Source organism: Corvus cornix, chromosome 4 (assembly GCF_000738735.6).
Source record: "Corvus cornix cornix isolate S_Up_H32 chromosome 4, ASM73873v5, whole genome shotgun sequence".
Lineage (NCBI taxonomy): Eukaryota > Metazoa > Chordata > Aves > Passeriformes > Corvidae > Corvus > Corvus cornix.
This window is the reverse complement of record NC_046334.1, coordinates 40,899,142-40,921,660: the sequence shown is the minus strand read 5'-3', so window position 1 is coordinate 40,921,660 and position 22,519 is coordinate 40,899,142. Positions and strand designations below refer to the sequence as shown.

The 22,519-nt window shown below is 39.3% G+C and overlaps 1 protein-coding gene across 1 annotated transcript in view; it reads right to left on the bottom strand.

The window, feature by feature from the left end:
• The window catches only part of SNX25 (sorting nexin 25), an 83,290-nt gene that overhangs the window by 6,344 nt on the left and 54,427 nt on the right, over positions 1 to 22,519 (bottom strand). The window contains exons 8-14 of the mRNA XM_039551455.1: positions 17,283 to 17,414; positions 15,129 to 15,404; positions 10,813 to 10,968; positions 9,710 to 9,841; positions 4,850 to 4,990; positions 3,800 to 3,913; positions 3,106 to 3,270 (exon numbers count right to left, since the gene is read on the bottom strand). Coding sequence (XP_039407389.1) covers positions 3,106 to 3,270; positions 3,800 to 3,913; positions 4,850 to 4,990; positions 9,710 to 9,841; positions 10,813 to 10,968; positions 15,129 to 15,404; positions 17,283 to 17,414 — 1,116 coding nt within the window. The remainder of the gene's footprint in view (positions 1 to 3,105; positions 3,271 to 3,799; positions 3,914 to 4,849; positions 4,991 to 9,709; positions 9,842 to 10,812; positions 10,969 to 15,128; positions 15,405 to 17,282; positions 17,415 to 22,519) is intronic.

Sequence of the window (22,519 nt, the reverse complement as noted above, 5' to 3'; positions counted from 1 at the left end):
CTTCTCCCTGCAGCCTTGGCCCCAGTAAGCACCTCAATGCTGTCCAGATTTTCAGGATCTACTGCCTATATTGCCCCACCAACACCAGCTGGATAAAAGAAAGCAGGTGATGTGGGAGTCATGTACTGCTAGGAAATGGGTGAGAGCTGTAAGCACGAGATGGCACTCAGAGGTGTTTGTGATTGCAAAGCCTCCTCTGACACAACACCCACAGAAAACATCCAGGATGGGGAGCTAGCCAGCTGGAGCTGTTTGCGTTGCAAACAGCTAGGAAGAAAAGGGTTATTGCACAGGGAGAAGCAGGTAGCTGGCTCCCCAGGAGAACAGATCGTGCTTTCACAGCTGAAGGCATTCAGTGCGATCCGGCACTAACCAGTTGTCCTTGCAGTAAACTGGGAACCAAACCCAGCAGTGGAAAGGGAACTGGCCACTGCAGAGACAAGCAATATTAATGAGAAGCAGTCCCAGGCAGAAACACAGTACTGTGATACATAATGACCTGAGCCTGAGGATACCGAAGCTCAGGGCACCATAAGGAGAAGAGTTATTCAGACAGACTCCCAGAAGATGACTGGGTTGAACCACCTCAGTTCTGGCAGTACCATCTATTCAAGAATGAAGGGCAGACAGCAGGCTGTTTCTCAGTGTCATGAAGATTGCTTCAGGATCAGGACTACAACATCTATCATTAGGCATGGCAGCTGACACATCCCTTTGCTTTCCTGGATCTTCCCCTGCCCGCCTATGCTTAGAGCAAAGCTGAAGAGGCAGACCTGACCTCCATTGAGGCTGGTGCAATGTCCCTGTCTCTGGATCAGGAATGGTCAGAATGATGTGCAAATTTTCTTCTTCAGCCTGGTTTTCAGAGATATCAATCATCTCTTCCTTTTGTCCTCATCATTCGATCATCTAATATTGGGGGTTTTTTCTGCTATTCAGTGAATTTCCTGACATTTAGAAAATGCAACAAGAAGTGTAAATTCTTACACTACAGTGCATTTTCTAGCCAGTAAGTTTATAAACCTAAAACCCCTTCTTTCTAGATGATATCAACTACATTTTTCCTTTGATTTGGTTTTGGTGTAGCGAGCTAAGAAATACGTTCTAAAGCTAACTCTGTCCAAGGAGTTGTATATATAAAGAAATAGCTGCAGTATTTAATCCTGAAAACAACACTCAAGAGGTAATACTATTCCTCTGACATATATTTGGAAAATATGAGATGAGATGAGATGAGATGTAAAGTCAAAGAGAAAGCTGAATGAGAGCATTCTCTACTACAAAGTCCAAAATACAAAGTAAACCAGGAATTCTCAGTTACAAAAAGAACAAAATTATAACAGCTTTATGTGTAGTTTAACACAACTAACTTCATTTATGACCTTGTACCAAACGATTTAACCCTAGTTTAACTGCTTTAGGAAAGTTAAATCTGGTCCAAGATGCTGTCAACTGGGCAAGACTGAGCTGATCGAAAGCTCTTACTGAAAGACATGGGAGTCCAGGAAACAGCAGAGCTAATCCCGGACTGCCTCACAATCCCTCTCCCTCCATTTTATTTTATTATTTTCACATTAGGACAATCATTTGACACACTCATTCAGAGGGTCTAACAGTTCCCACCATTTGTATTCTGTTGTCTTCTCTTATGTGTAAGCTTAAGGAAAGAAGGGAGAAGAGAAGGAAGACAAATATGAAGCAGGATTGTCTTTGTCTGCATTTGCACAGTGCCTGGCATAATACACTCTGGCCAGAATTAAGCTCCTAGTCCCACAAGGAATGAACAGTATTAAATTTAAACTCAGTAAGAAGTTATGTTCCAACTCTTCTGTTGCCACACTCTGTGGGCATTTTTTGCTCTACTTCCCTCAGTTTTTCGGTATCGGTTGCATAATTTCTGCTTTGTTTATTTGTTCTTTCTCCTCTCACACACTATTATTAAAAATTCTCTTTCCTTCTCCTGTATTTCCTAACTATTTCCTCCTACACACTCACATAATACAATATCTATGCAGTCTGGCTTTGTCTTGAGGATGTTTTTCAATTAAATAGCAAAATAAAAATAGCTTCACACTTCAATGCTTTTATGCTACTTCTACTTGCCACTTTACTGAAAGCACATTGGATTTTAGAACTCCAGTACTTCTATTGAAGTGTAAAACCAGTTTCTCAAACTTTCTGTATATTTATTACTCTGAAATGAGGCGCATTCAGCATCTAGATGCAAGTACAGTATAATTTTGAAAGATATATATATAGGATTTTATTTCTGAGATGCAAGACCACCTTTCTCCCTATTAAAAGGCTAGAACTGTACATGTTCCCCAGACTCCAGTTATCCTGCACAACACCCATCCACTCCAGACAACTACAGTATGTAAGAAATTAACTATTTCATACGAATTTTGTATAACCTTTAACTAAAACGGGGAATAGAAACAGCTCCTTGAATGTTGCATTATCTGAATAAGAACAACACAGAATAGAGTGCCATGGAATTATGGTCAATATAGTCCATGAGCTATTTTAGTCACTAATCTATTATTCATTGCATTTTCATAGACAATGGGTTTTTATGGCTTAATAACAAATTCTCCAACTGGTTTGCCTACATAGGCTCTTGCCTGCATTTGCAGTTTCCCTCAGTAAGCCTGTACTATTTGCCAACAGTTTTTTGTCAAAACTAGCTCTGCTTCAGAAGTTGTCCTGAAATTATTAAGGATACACAGCTGTTCCTGCCAAGAGATTATTCCCAAGTGAAAATTACTGTTACCTGCCAAAACCCCTCTGAAATATGCATGTCCAGAACTCAAAAAGTGGAAAATTCTGCTATAAAAAATAAAACAATCCCACATTAACTGCAATTTTTTTATCTGCAATAGTTTACACATTTGCCTATATTCATTTACCAAAAGGCAGGAAACCTATTTTATTAATAAGCACCTTTTAAATTCATAGGCAGCTCTTACTTCTGACTCTTTGTTCACTTAGATTAAATTACAAATGACCTTTGGAAATATTGCCTGCCATTCAAATACTAATGACTCTCCCTGCTTGCTTTGGATGAGTAATTAAATTTGGGAAGATTACTTTTCTACCACTTACCTCCTGATGAGAAAACAAATCACCAGGAAGTCGTTCTAGAAATGAGGAGAGTGAAAACGATGATTTCTTTCCTTGCACATCAATAACTTTGAGGTGCTCTGGGGAAGGGCTCAAGAAGGCATAAAGTGCTTCACTCTGGCACAGTCTTTCATCAGAGAGTAATTTCTATGAAATAAAAATAATGACACATCACAACACAGCAACACATCAATTAAATATTTCTTGTTAAGGAACAAGATGTGTTGAGGCATCCAATAAAACTGATTAAGTCACAGCTCAGTGGTAGGGTGAGAAAAAAAAATCCCTATCTCACAAAGATACTTTAAGAAGCTAGCTCTAAAGTACTGGAACTAGTAAGAATAAAGCTTTTAATCTTACAACTTTCTTTTTTTATTAAAATTTTTCATTTATAAGAGATTTGTTGTGAAGTGTTTTAGCTGCAAGTGGCAATTAAAGGATTCATTATTTATGATTTCTTAATTAATCAAAGTTTAAATTAACTTACCACTAGAGGAATGGTTACTATCAGTCAAACTCATCTCAACTTCAGGAATTTTGGACAACTTTGACATTTATAGTGTCAAACCTTACGTCTGACCTATTTGTTCTAGGCTCTCTCTTTAGGCAATAGAGACACATCATGCTCTCAATTCTTCTGTTTAGATGTCTGTTGGTTTTGTCTCTGTTTTCTTACCTGCAGAAAGTTATTAAGCTGGTTCTTGGATTTCTCCATGAATTTCTGGTCAATGGATTTAAAGGGCAGCTTGCTGAGAGAAGGCAACTGAACTTTCTTTAATGACGGAAAACACTGTGTAGGAGAAGAGAGAGCTCAATTAACACGTATGCAGAGAAAAAGACAGGTGGTTCAGAAGGGAAAGGGAGAGACTCCCTTGTGCTCTCATCTCCCTTCCACACCCTTCTCAAGAAAACACCTTCCCTTTCCCACTATGGGCTGACACATCTACACCCTTTCCCTTTACACCACCATTATCTATCCTTTATCAGACAGAAAAGTTAAAGCACTATAAAAAGAATCCCAACTTTCTCCCCAAAAGCTGTCATTTCTAATACTTCCCTAGAAGCCAGACACAAAGTCTAGTTCTTACAGCAGGCTCTTATGTGACAGTGCAGAGCTATTAAAAAAAATAAAAATGCCCTAGGGTATATTACTGTGTCCCACAGCCGTAGGGAGGAGGAGAGAAGATCCAGCAGGCAGGAATTGTGCAGCAAGATTGTTTTATTTAATTATTTTACAAACTCTTTTATAGACTTTTTTCTTCATAGTCTAATTGGACAAGGATCAGCCACCCCTTAGGGGTGATTGGCTAAAATCCTAAAACATCCATTGTCAAAATATTTTTCTACTATACTATAAACAAGACTTTTCAAGGCTGCAGGTATTGAATTGTTTACAGAACTCTGCTACCTCTTCTGTGAGAGAGAAAAGTCTCTCACGGACTTAGAAAATAGCAGGAAAATCCTTGCTAGCAGCATTTTTGTATCCACGCAGAGCATATACCATTTTGAAATGGGGTTAGCCCAGTAATACATTATTAAGGGGAAAAAATAATTGTAAACAAGTTTTATAAGCATCTGTCAGAGACCTGAAATATGCAGATAGAGATCTAGCTGTAAAGGGCTAAAAGCCGAAAGGCTGGCATTAAAATTGGCAGCATTAAATTTTTATCATTCTGACACATTTTAGCAATTTGTATCTTTTCCCTTCCATAGCCAGGATTCGTACCTCACTGAGTTTGCGGTGTAGGTTCTGAAACTCACTGAGCTTCCTGGGAACAGTCCAGTTCTTAGTTTCAGCTCCACCAACTTCTTGTAAACTCACCATGACAGAGTAACAGGGCACTTGTTCTCCATTCTCTTCTAAAACCTTGTGGGGAAAAAAAAAAACAAGGTAATCTCTGTTGAAAGTAAACAGTGGAACATTTGAGCTGCCAGATGACTGGGTTGCAAACTCAGTCATCAGTCCCACGCGTCTCTTGAGATTTGAAAGCTACATATGGAGCAATTCCCCTAATGAACTAACCTTCACCCAAAATGCTATCCCAGTCCTGAATCAGTCCTCCAGCTAACCACTATTACACCTTACATACAGTTTTGCAGCACCATCCACCAGCAAGCAAGTCTCCCTGACATGTCTTCTTCAAACAGCTGGGTGTATTATTTTGGTTTTTAAGGTACCTACCGTGTAGCTTTCTGATTGCTCATCAATACTCCATCTCTCCTATCTGCATTTACCTGAGCATTCTCCCTTTTTTCCCACCCTCCCTTCCCAGTGCTCCTGCTGAGGCTCACCCACACACTGGGCACAGCAGCTCTGCAGCTGGGCCCTGTGACAGCTGGTGCTGTCACAGAGCAATTTCTCTGCTCACTTGAGCTGTTCTGCTTGCACAGTTTGTGGCATCCATGCAGTGTCTATTTCTGAGAGACTCACAACTTTACAAAAATACTAATGAATCAAACTACAATCCTCAGTCAGAGGAAGGAGAAGCAATTGACCACATTGTACAAATGGGAAAACTACAGCAAAGTTAAACAATTTTTCTTGAGACAATGGCAGCAGTCTGATCACACTATTTCTTAATTTGATATGAGGATTGACATAAGAATTTCATCCTTATGTCCTATTGGTAGCAAATTTTTGTTTACTTATTTTGAGGGGACACCCAAATTGATTATGAAAGGCAAATAAGGGAAATGCATAAAATACTTGACTCTTGTCAAGACTAGAATGCTTGTCTTTATATACATGCAAATAACAAAAAGGTAACTATAAAATACCACTCCCAGTCTTTTTGAGCAAAGTTGTAACTTTAAAGCTTTTTTTAAAGAATATTTAACTAATCTAATTTAAAATTTATATAATTATGATACTTTTTCTGAGAAGCCTGTAGAGATCTGACAACACAATACTATTGATGAATAACTTGACAAGCAACTACATCACCATTGTAAAAGCCATGAGGCTGAAATGTACCTTCATATTTTTAAGCTATTCAGAGCTGTACATTGGTAATATTCCCTGTGATGCATTCCTCATAAAGCTGCACATGGGCCACCAGGAAGCCAATTCTGAGGCCCATATTTCACATATCTCTGTCAAAAAGCTGCAGCAGCACTCAGACAGAATACAAAGCACCAGCCTCAATGCCTGAAAATGTGCCTGGTTCTCAGTGCAGCTATTTGGAGAAGTGCCTATCTCCTGCCAGACTACTGCAGAAATAGATGCTTGAACAGCCTCCAAGATGCAGGTCAGAGAGACATGGCACAGAAGAACTGGGATCGTCTGGGACAGTCCCTGCTAGATTGGATCAGTGCTTGTAGGTGACTCACAAACACCTTCTGGCTGTCATTTTTGAATACTGGGAGATCAGTGCTGAAATTGCTGATTTGAGTCATGCCTATGGTTCTCCATGCCAAATTTGTTCCCAGGGCAGGGATTTGCACGTGTAGGGTCATCTGAACTGTAATTGTCAGGAGAGAGTCATCCCTCTAAAAGCACATTCTCAAAGTGGGAGCATTTAGTACTCCTGCTTCAAGTTCGGGTCTATGTGCAAAATCATCTAAATTCCAATTACTAGATGTAGATACATTACAGCTTTTTTTCAATTGCCCTCAAATACCCTCATATAAATACTGAAAGTGTTCAGAATCTTCTTAAGAATGCAGAATTTTTTACCAACTTATGTACTTGTGAATTTGTTTTTCCAAATTAATGAGTCAACTGGAAAACACAAAAAAGGAATGTTAGGAGGTCTTCTAAACCAGGAGATCTAGTCCTCTGCTGTTAACAGGCACCATCTCGTACAACTATCATGGAATTCAAACTAGAGAGCCCTATTCCTCTGATTCTCCCTTTTGCTAAGTTAAGCAAACAAAAGTGCTTTCAGAACCACTGCTCATGGGAGAAGATCCTCATTTAAATCCACCCTTCTCAAGGGACACGGCCCAGCACCTGCAAAGCAGCTGTACCACTTCCTCATCTTGAGTGGAAACTCCCCTCCTAATGTATTCAAGGGTTGCATTTACCCTTGACAGACCTGCAGCCCCTCAGGATGAACTGCACATCTGACAAGCCACCAGCTTACCTACTGCTTCCAGCCAAAAGGTGCTCCAAGGGTCACAGCCAAAGCCCAGAGTTCCTGCTGAACACCAAACCTTGCATGCCCCACGATGAGACTGCACTGCGCTTCTAATGCTCCTACACAAAAAATCATCCAGCTGTTTCCCAACCTTCCTAACCCTTTCCTAGCCCTGATTTCAGGTGCTGCCTGTACAGTGCCAAGTACAGGGGGAAATCACTTCCCTCTTCCTGCTGGCCACACTACTGCAGATACCATTGGCCTCCTTGGCCACCTGGGCACACTCCTGGCTCATGTTCAGACAGCTGTCAACCAGCACCTCCAAGTCCTTGTCCACTGGGCAGCTTTTTAGCCACCTCTTGCCCAGGTGTGTAGTGTAGTAACAACAAGAAATATGCAATTTTTTTCACCTTATTCAGATCTAAAAACTCAATTTCTTATGAAAACAATACATTTTTTAAAAGATGTTATGTTCTGAAACAGTCTCTCTTTGCACAAGGGAGACAGAATGTCTGCTACAATATTAAATGACACAAGGCAAAAACCATTAAAGCAAGCAGAGCAAGTTAGGTTATTTAGCTCTAAGTTATACACCTGTAACAGGGAAGAGAGTCACAGAATTACACAAGTTATGCTAGGCCCCCTCATTCTGCATGTTCCTACTGTATTTTTCAACCTCTACCAGTCAGCCAAAACACTGAGTCTTCAAAATAAGTTTTATCAGAAATACCAGCTACCAAAAGACACCTGGAGATTATACCATTTACACTGATTTTTTTTAAATATATATAGTTCACACACACAGACCTAGTATATTTAAATGACTCAAAACTATGAAGAATGAAAGATTCAAACAAGCATCTGGACATGTTTTTTTTTCAAGACTTAAGTAACTATTTTTTATGCATTCTCTGTTAACTGATGTAGTAGATCAGTTTAAAAGGTCAATGACTAGCTATTACACTTCCAGCTCAAGATCTATAGCAAAATTTACTTTTACTAAGCTTTTCTGCAAGACAATAGGGCCAAGTTTTTCTGTCTCTAAAATCACAGGTTCTGGGATTCTGAGATTAGCAACAACATATTTTGGAGATAGAAAGACTATGTCACCTACTCATGCCCCCTGAAATCATCAGCTGCAGCTAGAATATTCCCAAGCAATTAATTAACATAGATAATTACAACACCCATGCTTTCTCCAGCCTACCCTTTGAAGCATAGAGCTGCAAACAGAGCAATTAATGCAGGCCTACATTTAATTACAATCCAGTACTACTGATAAGTTATAGCTAAGGCAGCAAGTAATGAAAAGCCTCTTCCAACCTCCCTCTACTTTAGCCAAACCACCTTCTCCTCTGATAATGACAGAGATGCTGAGCAGTTGTATTTGGTTACATATGTGCAGAAAGCTGCCATTCTCCAGTTTTTCTGCACACAGCATTTACCAGATTTTAAAACCAGGTTTCAAAAGCTACAAATAACTCTTAGAAGACAAGAACTTTTCAGTTCTCAATAGTGTCACCTGCAAACAGCATTGAAACAAAACCAAATCCAGATGTTTCCACATGAAGAATTTGGTTTTAAAAATAGCACCTTACATTTTTTGACCTGTTGGATTTATTTCTTCTTTTACAATGACTTTAACTGTTGACAGAACTATCACTGTCTTGCAAGAGCTTAAGACACAACCAGATAAACTCCACAGCATAGATTTTTTTCTCCAACAAAGTTACCTCAAGAAAACTATTTATATTCATTTCAGGAACATTTTCTTAATGGCATACAAAGGCAAGCCAGTAGAGGCCAAATTAATCTTTAGTTCTCTGTAGTGATATTGTCAAGAAGATTTCTTATGTATGTCAGCCTGCACTTACTACATAACAAGTATTCACTGAGTTCCCTTTATAAGTGTTAATAGAGAGCCAGAAGATGGTAATACTTCTTGTTTTCATCATAATTTTTTTACATGCATTCTACAATTGTCTGCCTATGCCCAAATGGAACAGCAGAACGAGACAAAAAAGTAACAACTTCTTCAACTTACAGATATAAAGCACTTTCTTTCTGGGCATGCAAGTCCCTTGAAACTGTACAGCCATTAAATACAATAATACAAACCACAGAAAGTATAAATACTGCATCTTTGAGACATAGCAGAGACACAACTGCACCCAAGTGCAATAGCATGGTAATATAGGAGGAGACAGTTCTCATGAAAAACGGTGCCCCTAAGATAGCAAATTACCCAGTACCAAAACTTGTTTATGTACATGCAGGTAATTTTTATAACTCCATTACAGCACTGTCTGAGGAATGGAAACTTTGAGTATGCATCACAGTAGCCACTGGGGAAACAGAAGAGGAGTTCAGAAGAGGTTAGGGTTCTTTCCCAGACAAGTAATTATGTATAAACAGGCATAAGGAAAGTATCTACATATTTTTCTTCTGCTTTTCATGCAAGTTTGAATAGACCCAGAAGATAGAAAAGCCAGAAAAAAATCCCATACCTCTCCTGAGACAATGAAGGCTTTCCACATGCCAAGATTCTCACACCACCAGTCTGTTCTTGCAATGTGCAGCTGAAGGTCACTGTGCTCTCTCTCCATCAGAGTAATTTCGTCCTTCAGCTTAGAAACAATCTGCAGAGAAAAGTTTATTCATTACAATTGGTAGGAAAAAGCCAGTGCAGCACACAAGCTTCATGTCTTTAGGGACACTGTTCAGAAAGAAGAAAAGGTACAAAAGCAGGGGGAGAACAATTCACATGGACAAAAAAAAAAAAAATCACAAGTGAGGGAATCGATGATGCCTCAAACTTCTGGAGTACACAGCAATCTTAAAGGTCAACTCTCACCTTAAAATAAAACACAAGTTAGAACTACACACTACTGTCACAATACCAGCATAAAAGACACTTGAGATAGGATTCTATATTACCCACAGTATGTTTTATGGGAACCTGAAATTGCTGTTAATGAACTGTACCTTACTGAAGACATCTTTATCATTTTCAGGTGCACATCATGTGACTGAAGAACCTGGGAATAGATTTCATTTCTAGGAATTCAACTATGTTAGAAATCACTCCAAATCATCCCTCGGGTCTGGGGTTTTTTATCCCTTAGCTCGAGGAAGTCCGTCAGAGCTGCCGCTGCAGATGAGGGAGTTGTGCTGACCCCTCAGAGCCAGCAGAGGGCCCAGGAGCTGACCAGCACATCCCTCCGGGCAGCGCGGCAGGAGCGGCCGGCACCGGAGCGCCCGGCACCGGACACGGGATGCCCGAGGGTAATACGGGCACGGCAGGGCAGAGAGGCGAGGGAGAAACACGCCTTGCCACCGACAAAGCAGCAAAACCATGGGAGAGTGGTCGTTATCCCATGGCCAACAAAGCAATATAAATCAAATTCACAATTTTAGTTACAACAACTTTAAAATATGGGGGAAAAACCAATTAAAACTAAGCTCTGATTTCACCTTCTATTTAACAAGTTGACTGAAATAACCGTCTGACCCCATCCAAAATGTGACAACTGGATACTACACAAACATACACATAGTCAAAAAAAAAAAGGAAAATCAAACAAGACCTGAAGACACTAAAGGTACGTACCTTTTTGTCGGGTTTTGGTGAATTACAAATGGAATTTAGAGCCTGTTTCTTATACTCAAGCTTGTCATTTAGCTGGCGAAGCTTATTTACAGCATAACTGGCCTGTTCATTAATTCTTGTGCTGCACTCTTCAGTAGCTTCTTCACAACCTTGGTTCTAGGAATAGAGGATGGGGGTAATTGCAACATTAATATGCAAAAAGAGACAGTTATTCATAGAATGATAGAATGGTTTGGGCTGGAAGGGACCTTAAAGATCACATAGTTCCAGTCTCACTGCCATGGGCATGGACACTTTCCAGAGCCCCATCCAGCCTGGCTCTGCCAGGGATGGGGCAGGAGGTGGGTTATTGTTCGCTCCATAAGCTTTTTACATACACGAACACTTTTTGATATAGATTAAAATATAGGTATAACAGATATTCCAACCATCAGATCTGACATGAAACATCACTCTGTTGTAAAAAACCAAACCAAAACCCCCAAAAGACAAGGCCTCATTACCATTTCTACTACAGTTTTTTGGCATCTCATGCCAACTGTGTAAAATGACCTTCAAGCTAAGACTTTAATGTAAATGAGAGGTAGAATTAAAGTTTGTTTTAAAAGCAAAAACAGCTTAGTAGTCATGATCAATGTTCAGAGCCAGATAGAAAAGCAAATACTTAGCACTGAGCAGAAAGATAATGAGGATGGGGCAGTGGGGAACAAAACCAAAAAACCCCCACATTTCTAACAAGCAGTCCTGCCTCCCACAAACCTTCACAAAACAGATTTGTCATCCGGCAGAACAATCTAACCCAAGTCCTTTAGCTTTCTACACAGATTTTACTGCTGTTTTTAGAAGTGTTAATAAAAATGTGTTAAAAGCACATATGCCTTACCCTAAATTCATAAATCATTTTCATATATTCATTCAGACAAACCAATAGCTTTTTCCATCTTGTGTACTACAGGCATGCAAAAAATAGAAAACTTCACACCTTTCAGTGACATTCTCTTTAACATCTTCTGACATATAGCTCAGCTGCCCCTTTCTTACTGTACTTCCCCAAATAGACATGAAGACTTTGAGATCTAGCAAGCAGCACTCAGCTTTTGCTGTTACCATGTTCAAAGATCTTTGAGGTCTGTTTGTGACTGAGTAGATCTAAATTTATCTGTGGGAAGCTGAGTCTATTCTCATGAGCAGGGGTTCCGTGTTATTTAATGATATTGCAGCTAAGTAAACTGTATCCTTATATAATGAACAAAAAGCTAACAGAAGGAACTCTTATACTCTCGTAAATTCTGTGAGTTTTAGAGGAGAAAATCCTACTGTAAATTCCATAGTATCTTATATCTTATTAAAAAAAGTCTGAGAAGAGACAACAGTAGCAGCAATAATTAATCTCCTTAGCATGATCCACAAACATAATGCAGAAGTCAGGAGTTCTAGGCTAAGAAATTCATGCCCTTTTCCAGTTCTGCATTTGCCTTCTACGTGGCTGAATAATAACCCATTAGCTCTATGCCCTGTCCTTTCTTCTGTCTATTCTGCATGGACTGTAAACTCCTAGGGTCAGAAACTTGCCTCCAAGCATGTGTACAGACCTCAGCTCAGAATGTTGTCTTCTCCTGGCACTACAATATTATAAATAATAATAATTAACAATATTGGGTGTTATTTAAAATGTTAATGTAAAGAATCATAAAAAAACCCCAAACCTTACACTTGTTGGGAAGTATGGAGGTAAAGAAGGAATCAAAAATGCTATTTTCAATACAGAAGAATTAAAAGTCTTTTCTTATGAAGTTTAGTGCTAGCAATCAAAGAATTGCAATTAATTACAAATCAGTGAGGCTGTGCTCCCAGAGGTAGGCTACATGGTTTCTCTCTCATTAACTTTTCAGACAGTTAAAGCAAAAACCACTGCTGAATCACCAGGTTTATCACAAAAATGCTAGAATTACAAGATCAAGTAACCTGTATCCAAAATACCAAGTTTATCAAATAAACAAGCAATTCACTAAAAGCTGAGATCATAACAGATTGTGCTGTCTTCCCCTGACTGGTAAACTGATAATGGTTTCCATTTCTGTGAGTGACGTAGAACACAGACGTCAGGCTTATTTTAGTGATCTGACACGTGCAACACCAATGCAATCAACAGAGCCTCTCCTAAAAGAGCTGGATGCAAGCACAGCCTGCTTCTGTATTTCTACTTGTGACATTTGTCCAAGTAAAAATACTTGGAGGTTTGTGGTGGTTTGTGAAGGTTTGTCCTGGAAACAGAAGGTGGAAACAGACTGGGAAGAAGAAAGAGCCTGTTCCACTTGCAGAAGAACCAGCAGTCTGGCCCTTTCCAGATTCCTATCTTGTGACTTGATTTTCTCATGTTTAATCAGGACTCATCCTTTTGTCCTCACTTCCATGAATGCACGAGATCGCTTTTTATCTATTTAGCTATAGCAGTGAAATTTACAGAGAAGTAACACTGGTGATGCCCACAGTGCCCCAGGAAGTGAGGACACAGACCCAAAATCCAAACTAAACCAAAACCAATCCATATTTGCTAACAATATGTATCCCTCCAGAAACATCCAATTTCTAGGCTGTCGTTTCCTACACACAGGGAGGACAAAACCCCACAAACTTATTAGCCACTACTGCATTTTCACCAACATTTGAAAGAACACGGGAAGCTTCAGAAAGAATTTCTTATAATTTGCTTTCACCTCAAAGACCCTGAAGCATGACACAGCACCATAAGAATGGCTCTATCCAAGAGACACTCTAGCAGTAAAAAAAAAACTACCTTGCATTGTTAAAAGCAGACTTGGCAATATATTAGTCTTTAAGGTTTCATGGCTGACCCAGGCTTCATATCTGGCAAATACATATCTCCAAGGACTCAGAGGAAGGACAGATGATGCTGATGCCAAAAATCTAATTTTTTGGCAGCTACAGTAGATGTTATCAGAGTACAGCTAGCCCTAAAGTGTTGTGTCAGTTTTCTCAGAGAAATCATTATCTGTTAGACTCTGAATAAAGCATATGAAGAAATTAGAAAGCACAACATTTAATGTTTTAGGAATTTCTGGACAAAACTTAAGAGCCATTGTGCAAAGTCTCAGTGATTACAAACACAAGGACACAAAGTCTTTGAAGTACCTACCACCATCAACACAGAGCTGAGTCAGCAGTGAGAAAACTAGAAAACACATCTTGAATATTTTGTCAAGGAAAAGAATACAGGGAAAAACAAACACTGAAAAGAATACAGCAAGCTCTAAGAGTACATATTGCAAGTAATTTACTTATAACTGTTCATCTCTGCAGATTTGCTGATATGCAGACTACAAAGACTAGAACAACTCATCTACAGAAATTAAAGACATTAAAGCAGTAAATACAAAAGCCTTAGGTTCTGGAAAAATTTTTTCTAAATAGCAGAATGTAAATCAGCACTTCTGGATTCTGCTTATTTGTTTATTTAGATCCAGTTTTAGACAAACTGCTACATTTCATTGAGTTCTGAGCAAGTTCACATGTAAAATGAAAACATCCATGCTGATCTGAAGCAGCAGCCTGACTGACAGAGGCACACAATAGTCTGAGATGTGCTCTTGTCAAAATGTTCTTGTATAAACGCAACACAAGTTCCCCTGACATGACTGAGTTAGACAACCCAAGGAAAAAACCTGCCCCAAGAAGAGTTGCCACTGGCTTATTGCTTATGACATTTTGAATGCTCTGTTTTAGTATTCAGAGTTCCTGTGCTAGATTTATCTTCCAACAGGGTCTATTAATTTATTCAATTAATTAAAAACACTAAGATTATATTTTACATTGCTTTTTCTTCTCTTTTATGCAAAATACCTATTTAGTACCTAGGGAATGCACGGGAGACAGGGACAATGTCTGGGCAAAAACCTACTGATGTTTCAGTGAGATTTTTTTCACTCAAAAGCAGAGCAGCTGAGCTTGTATAAAGTATGTTTTGCATTCTCTGTTTCCAAGGAGCATAATGAAAGATGTGAAATACAGGTGGCTTAGGAATCTGAAGTACCTACTTTAACTGATTTAAAATTTAAATAGTCTGGAGTTTTGTACCATTTTATTTCAAAGAGCATGTAAACATACAAGTTTTACCAGATGAAACTACAAGAGTGATAATATTTATAAATAAATGAGAAAAAAAAGAAGAGTAGTCCAAAGCTGAAGGACAGAAGATGCTACTACACGCTTCTCTTGGGACAGTCTCTCAAATCACTTTAAGTAACAGTGAAAGAAAAGTGAAAGTCTGAAAGTGAAAGAAAGTCTGTGTGACTCACCACTTCATCTTTGTCCTCAGGAGTTAGCTGAGCAGAACTTCTTTCTTCCTCCTTTTTGACTGATCTCTCATATAAATCACTGACAATGAATGAGGGGTAGTATCTGTCTTTCAGAGTTTCGTAAACATCTGCCTGAATTCTGTAGAATACTTCAATGCCTTTATTTCCCACAAGACTTTGCTGTATTTCCTTATAAAGGGATTTTTCCACAGGTATTTCTCTGCTTTCCACAAAAAATTTCTGATAAATTTCACTCACCAGTTGAGGTATTTCAGCCTAGGAAGCAAGGGAGAGGGCGGGAGAAAAGAATAATGAAAAAATATTGAAAATATAAAGATGACTCAGGACCCAGGTGCATAATTTGAAGGATAATCAAGCTAATTTCCTAGCCAAATGTATGAGAACACATCTGTAAACCTTTTACTGAGATTGAGCATGCTGCCTGCCTGTGCACCTCTGCTAAGCAATCAGTTTTACAAGTTAAGTATTGATATTTGTCAAGTGAAGAAACAGCTGTGCTCTAAAGTTGCCAGAGCTTCCGCACCCACTCTTTTAAACCTATGTTCCAAATGCTGGCATTAAAAGGAAGGGAAGTGTTAGAGCAACAGTGTGGTCACCATTTTAAATTCAGATTGTAAAGCTCAGCTGTATCAGCTCTCCTGTCTTCTGCTGAATAGAATCAACTCACTTTATACATGATTATAATTAATTTGCATGGGAAAAAGAAAAAAAAAAAAAAAAGAAGAAGAGGAGGAAAAAAGCACAACTGAAGAGCCATTTACCAGAACAGGAGGCTGGGTATTTTTACTGAGCACAGTAAAGTGCACAGGATTGAACTTTGCATTAATGAACAGGAAAGAGAGAAGGTAATGCAGCACAGCCCACGATCAGCTCCCTAAATTACCATCTCCCTAAACTGAACAGAATTAAAAAAGGTTTTTCCACTCCCTTAGTATGGCACAATGTTCTTACCTGCCTTATCTGACAATATCACAGCCACATGACTGCAGGACACTACCTTTCTGTAAGCTGCCCCTGTAGTGGCAGATATATCCATAGCCATATGTATATACATATTGTTTTGAATGGGAAGAGAGAAATCAGAGCTGAGAGGTCATAAAATGATTTACAGTACCTTTTCCAATCACGAGCAGTTTGCAAATCAAAACTGATTTACAGAACTCCCTTCACAGTGCCTGGCAAACCATTTTTATCAACACTCTCTAGCTTGAGTTGGTTGTTAGTCATTTCTTCAGATTGTGTTAATGGTTCACTGGTAGTCACGCCCTACAGTTTGTGTCTCTGTTTACAGGAAGTTTTGTGTTTTCCAATTGACTAGAATCTTTATACATAAGAGAGCAGTAAAATTACAGTGAACAAAAAGTTAACCAATATCAATAATGAAATCTGTATTTCATGCTAGCGTGAATCTTGAAGGTTTAATTGTTTTCCCCAAAATCCACCACACTCCTCACGAACAGCAAGTTTGCCCTCTAGAAATTCTTGCTCCGCACCATTGCTTCTGGATACCTGTTGCAACTTTACATGATATTCCCTATCCTTGATTCAGGGTTCTAACTGCTACTTTGTTGTAGCCAAAATTACAATGCAGCATTGTTTCTTCCCTCTATCAGTAGCATGGAGTTCCTGGAGAAACTTAGCTACTACAGGTTAGGGAGAGGTCTTTTAAAGCAACACCTTTCTTCCGAAAGGATTTTAAGAACATAAATACACTTTCACTGTTTTGGATTGAATGTGCTACCTGTAACTGGCAAGATGAGTAGTTTATGTACAGACTATCCAGTTGGAATGTGCTTCTGGCTTTTACGTGAACTGGTACAACTAAAGCCAATGTATTACTTCACGTTTTTGCTCTGGTGGAGGGGGAAATAATTCTACTACTTTTGCATATCAAGTATTCCTTTTAACACCTGTTGTTACACCAACCAACAATAAATCATCATCATAACAGCCCACAAATTTTAATTGCAATATTATCCTCAAATATTGAAATGAAGCAGTTAAACTCAAATTGCTTACCACTCATCCTATGCTATTGATATTTTAAAAACATAAAGACATTTCCTAACATCAAGATCACAACGAACAGTGTCATCAATGTACAAAGCCACGTAGGCTTGCAATTTCTTCCACCTTGTTAGCAGTCTTCAGATTCTCCACAGACTCCCAAAGGCTGATCAAAGCCATCTTGTCCATCCTTTCCATGTAGATCCGGAAATGCTCTCGGTATGAAGGGTTGGCCAAAATTTCTTCAAACTGAAGAATCTGAAGAAGGGAAAACTAAGAATAAAAACTGGGAAAATGCCTAACTCAAGCTCCTTTCCATCCCTTATAGGGAAAAGCTTTTCACTATGCATCCCACAAACGTGTCCTAGATTCAACTACACAGACCTCCTACAGTAATAGTTTTGCTTCATAAAAAAAAAAACAAGACTTTTAAGTACTTAGAAGATAAATTCACCTGTGCTCTTATCAGATAGTAAATACCTCCACATCTTTCTGATCAGGATACATTTCAAAGGACTCATGAAGGCATTTCAAGTCACTCATGAAATGCTATTATCAAAAATTTAATTTCCAATGTTCCTGCAAAGCAGAGGAGCCCAGCTGAAAGCTAACTCATCTGTTCTTTACTTGTTTCAAACACCAGCAGTTTCCATACCACAGCCCACAGAGCTTTGAGATGTATCTCAATTACTCCCAGGGACACAGAAAAAGAGGTAATACCTTGGCAGCTAGGGCATTTGGTGGCCAGTTCCTACTGTTATTGAAAAACATCTATCAGAAATGCAGTCAGGAATGAGTATGTTCTGTGATATAATGCTCAGGACTTTTTCTGAGAAGAATGAGGTGGGTGTACATCAGGCAGAAAAGGAAATGAAACACAGACTTCCCATACCCACGCAGATGCTGCAGCCATTAAGAGGTTGCATTAAAAAGCCATTATCACCTTATCCTCTACTATTTTTGTGAATCCAGGCCTTTTCTATGAGATAAACACCTGAAAACAAAATACCTCCCTGACAAAATGATCAGAACTTCCCATACTGAATAAAATGAACAACCTTGTCTTCCTCTGAAAAATTGGGACCAATTTTCCAAATACCTCATCAAAACCAAGCAACCTTTTCTTTCCAACCCTTCAGTCTTGCAGCTGAACCAGTTTTCATGTCGCTTATTTAGTTCCATTACTTATATCACCAGGAATCCAAATACACCACCCAGGGTAGTCTTACCCTCTTGCTTTGTTTCTCACAGATACCAGTCAACTCACACCTTTCTCTTTGGAAAGAAAAGAAGGTCCTTAAGCACTGGGGCAATGAGTCTTCCTATGACTTTACATTTTTTAGCAAAGTTATTTGGTACAGAGCAAGAGGTGAACTCTGAGATCGAGGCATTAATAATTTCTCTAATACGTGTTTTCTGATACCTAATAATAATACAATTCTAGTCAGCATCAGAATACCTCCCTCTCTGGGAAGTCTGCTTGTTTTCCTAAACCTAGTACCTGTGAAACTCTACAACCAACATGTAGGAAAAAGTTTCCTGGTCTCAAGCTACACGTGAGGAAACCACCTACATGGGCATATACACAATTACTGGCACGAAATCAATGTCTTAACGAACCAAGCTAAACGTGGTTCTTTAACAACAGCAGTCATCTATGTTTTGTCTGAAACAGCTCCCCCAAATCTTGGGCAGTGTTTAAGTAAATTATGTTTGCCTCATATGAAATGTTTACATTTTCAAAGTTCCTCTGTGACAATCATATGCCATTCTTCTCTTTATCCTTTACAATACAAATATCTTCTGGACATAACTTTGCTCTTAGCTTTAAAACTATTTACATATATGAACATCTGCCTTTGAGAGCTCACTCTATAAACCTCACTGAACAGCAGAGAGTACCTTGTTCAAGCTAGGCTTAATAAAGAAATGGTGTTCAGGCTGTCAAAGAGAACAACATGTGGTTTAGCCTCATTGCTGTGCATCATCATATTTTCTATTCAGTCATTTTACCAAGGACAGTGATTTAAAATACAAGTGTAAGAGGGTCTTCCAGCCCCTTGAATAGATGTCTTCCCCATCTCAGGGACTGTCAGCTCTGTAAATAATAGCAGTTAGTAAGTCATAGCATGGAGCTTGTGCTGTCACTTCTTAAGTGAGAGGTCACCTTGGTCTCTATGCCTCTATTATCCAAGGTATACCCACTCTGGCTGCCAGCAAGGAGGGTAGCTAACAAACAACACCCTGTCAAAAGTAACTGGGGGTACATGCTGCTGCAGGGAGCAAGGCAAGTGAAACCATCTCTCCCACCTAACAAAGGGCCCATTACACCAGTGCCCCATGGTAATCAAAGCAGTGGTGCCTAGCAACAGTGTTACACAAACCTCCTCATCGATACCTCGCAAACTAGAACACTTTAAAAAATAAATTAATGGGCAGAAAAGCTTATTCTCTTGCAATAATGAGACTTCTCAAATGTTTTCTTGATTTTTCTTTAAGTCTGGATTATCCTGGAATTATTAAATATGTTCCAGGTGCTGTACTAAAAACATTATGTTACAGCTTCAATGCCAGCAATAATAGAGATGAGAGTGTTTTAGTTTTGAGGTGAAGATCATAAAATGCATGTGTGCTGGTTTTGGGTGGGGTAGAGTTAACATTCTTCAGAGGCTGGCAGGGGCTATGTTTTGGATTTGTGCTGAACACAGGGTTGATAACACAAGAGATGTTTTTGTTACTGCTGGGCAGGGCTTACACAGAGCCAAGGCCATTTCTGCTTTTTGTACTGCCACACTGGTGAGGAGACTGGGGGTGCATGGGAGGCTCGGAGGAGACACAGCCGGGACAGGTGACCCCAGCTGACCAAAGGGATATTCCAGACCATATGGGATCATGCTCAGTGTGTAAACTGGGGGATCTGCCCAAGTCACTGTTATGTGTGATGGGGCACTGCTCTCCTGGAGATGGCTGAACACCTGCCTGCCCATGGGAAGCATGGAATTAATTTCATGTTTTGCCTTGCTTGTGTGTGTGGCTTTTGCTTTCACTATTAAACTGTCTTTATCTCAGCCCATGAGTTTTCTGGCTTTTACCCTTCTGATTCTCTCCCTGATCCTGCTGGTGGGGGAGTGAGCTGTGGGACTGTGGGCTGTGTGGGACTTGGCTGCTGCCTGGGATGAAACCACCACAGTCCTCTTTGGCACCCAACTATTCTGTGGAGTTTCCTTCCTTTTACAATTTAAAGAAGAAGTTCTGCAGTAATTTGTAATCCTCAGCAAAAGATCATTTTATGATTCAGTATCACCATGGATTAGAGCACAAAATTCTAAGCTATGTTGGCACATATGCAGGCACTAGGGCATGTGTACACCCTCAAATCTAATATCCAGTTAGCAGATATAATCTTAGAATTATCAGCCTCCACAGCAACCCTTCAAATCCTGTTAACTCGAGAGCAGCTTCCGGGTTTGGAAAAACCAGATGCTTTGCTGTTGCCACAACAATTCCCTGCTTCAATAGGAATGTAACATATATCACAGCTGGTCACAGGCTCTGCCTAGGACTAGGAAAGGGTTAGGTTTTTCTATTTTTTTTCCCTGAGTGGGGTGCTTTGACCAGCATCCCTAGCATGAGTACACAGAAGAGACTTGGCCCCGGCCCTACCGAGCAGAGACTTGATCTTGTTAAATCCCAAAAGAGTCATAAACTCTCTCTGGACAGAAGCATAGAACAACTAGTTCATTTAGGTCTGCACAGGCACCAGGCACAGATTAGATGCACTGTTTCTTTGCATTTCTTTGCAACACACCAGATTCCCATTCACTACAACCACATTGACCTATAATGAACAACCCAAATAAAGCTGGTTACAGCACCACAGATGGTTGGGATGAACAGCATTTGAGTCACTAGAGGAAGCTTTCTGCTGGGATAATGGCATACAGTCAGACTGCGGGACTTCTGGTTGCTGCTTTGGATTTTTTCCCTTTTATTTGTAGAAGCCAGGAATAAGTGGAATGCAAAAACCAATACTGATAAATATCTTTTTCCATGTTGCATTTAAAAAACCCTTAACTAATGCTTTGTCTGTATATTGACTAAAATTTAAGCCTGTATTCATCTTGTTACGTTTTAAAAAGAAGCAAGTGATCAGAAGACTGTCTCTTTCACATACAGCAGTAGCTGAACTAAATGCAATGGTTATTTCAGTATCAGGAAGTATACTAACCACATAAGGTACCTGACTATTTTACTGCACATACACTAATGTAAAAATCCCTGCCTTGAGACTCACATGTTCACAAACATACCTCTGTCATAAGAAAATCCATCACCAGGCAATAGGGTGACAACAATTGGATCTTGTTTTCTTAATATTCCCAAATTCTGTACTGTGATGTATCCTGACATAACATGATCTTACAACTGAAGCTCAGAAATCACAGTGAAAATTTGGTAAATCACCAGTTAAATCAACATCTATCCACAGAAGCAGTGGAAGCAAGGTCTTCTGCAGGAGTTTCATCTTAGTCCTCATCAGCTGGATTATGAACATGAGCTGGTTCCACCTCAAAATACACTCAGACGGTTTCCTTGCTATTTCACAGCTAGTTAAGGGTCAGATCCTCAGACCTCCTCCTAGAACCCACAATTTACAAAACAGCTCCGCTAAGAAGATGCTGTTACTCCATACATCAAATCTCACAGACAAGGTAGTGTGGCTGTTGTGCTCAGCTCAACAGAGGAAAAAAATATTTCACTGAATAAACACAGACAACAAGAATTCAACTAATTACTGCAGTACTGTGCAGGCACAATTTCTAAGAAGAAGGACTAAAACTGCACTGACTATTAAGAGATGCTTTATATATTGCACTAATTCAAACTGCATTTTCTCTGAAAACAAATCTAACACCATGGGCAGAGTTTAAACCAAGATCAGAGGCAATGACAGAATTGAGATTCAGAGAGTAGCTGTGGTTTGTCTGTTTGTTTGCTTATAAGCATTTGATTATAAATCACATATTTAGGATTTCCCTAGAGAACCTGGATTCAGGAAAATTAGGCAAGTGAAACATGTACAGAATCAAATGAATAAAAAACCACAAGACTGCATAATCAAACAGAACATTGACAGCTCCAAATAATCCATCTCCACATATAAACCCATAATCAGAACATGCATTAAAGACTTTTTACCAGCAATGCCATTGCTCCCGTAACTACTGAAGTCAAGAAAAATCTTTCTATAGGATGCATAAGTGAAATCAAAATACCACTTTAGTTCACTAGTCAACTCTTTGTTCAACTAGTACCAAAAATTCCCCAAAGTTAATAATGTATTCAAGCTTCTGCACTACACT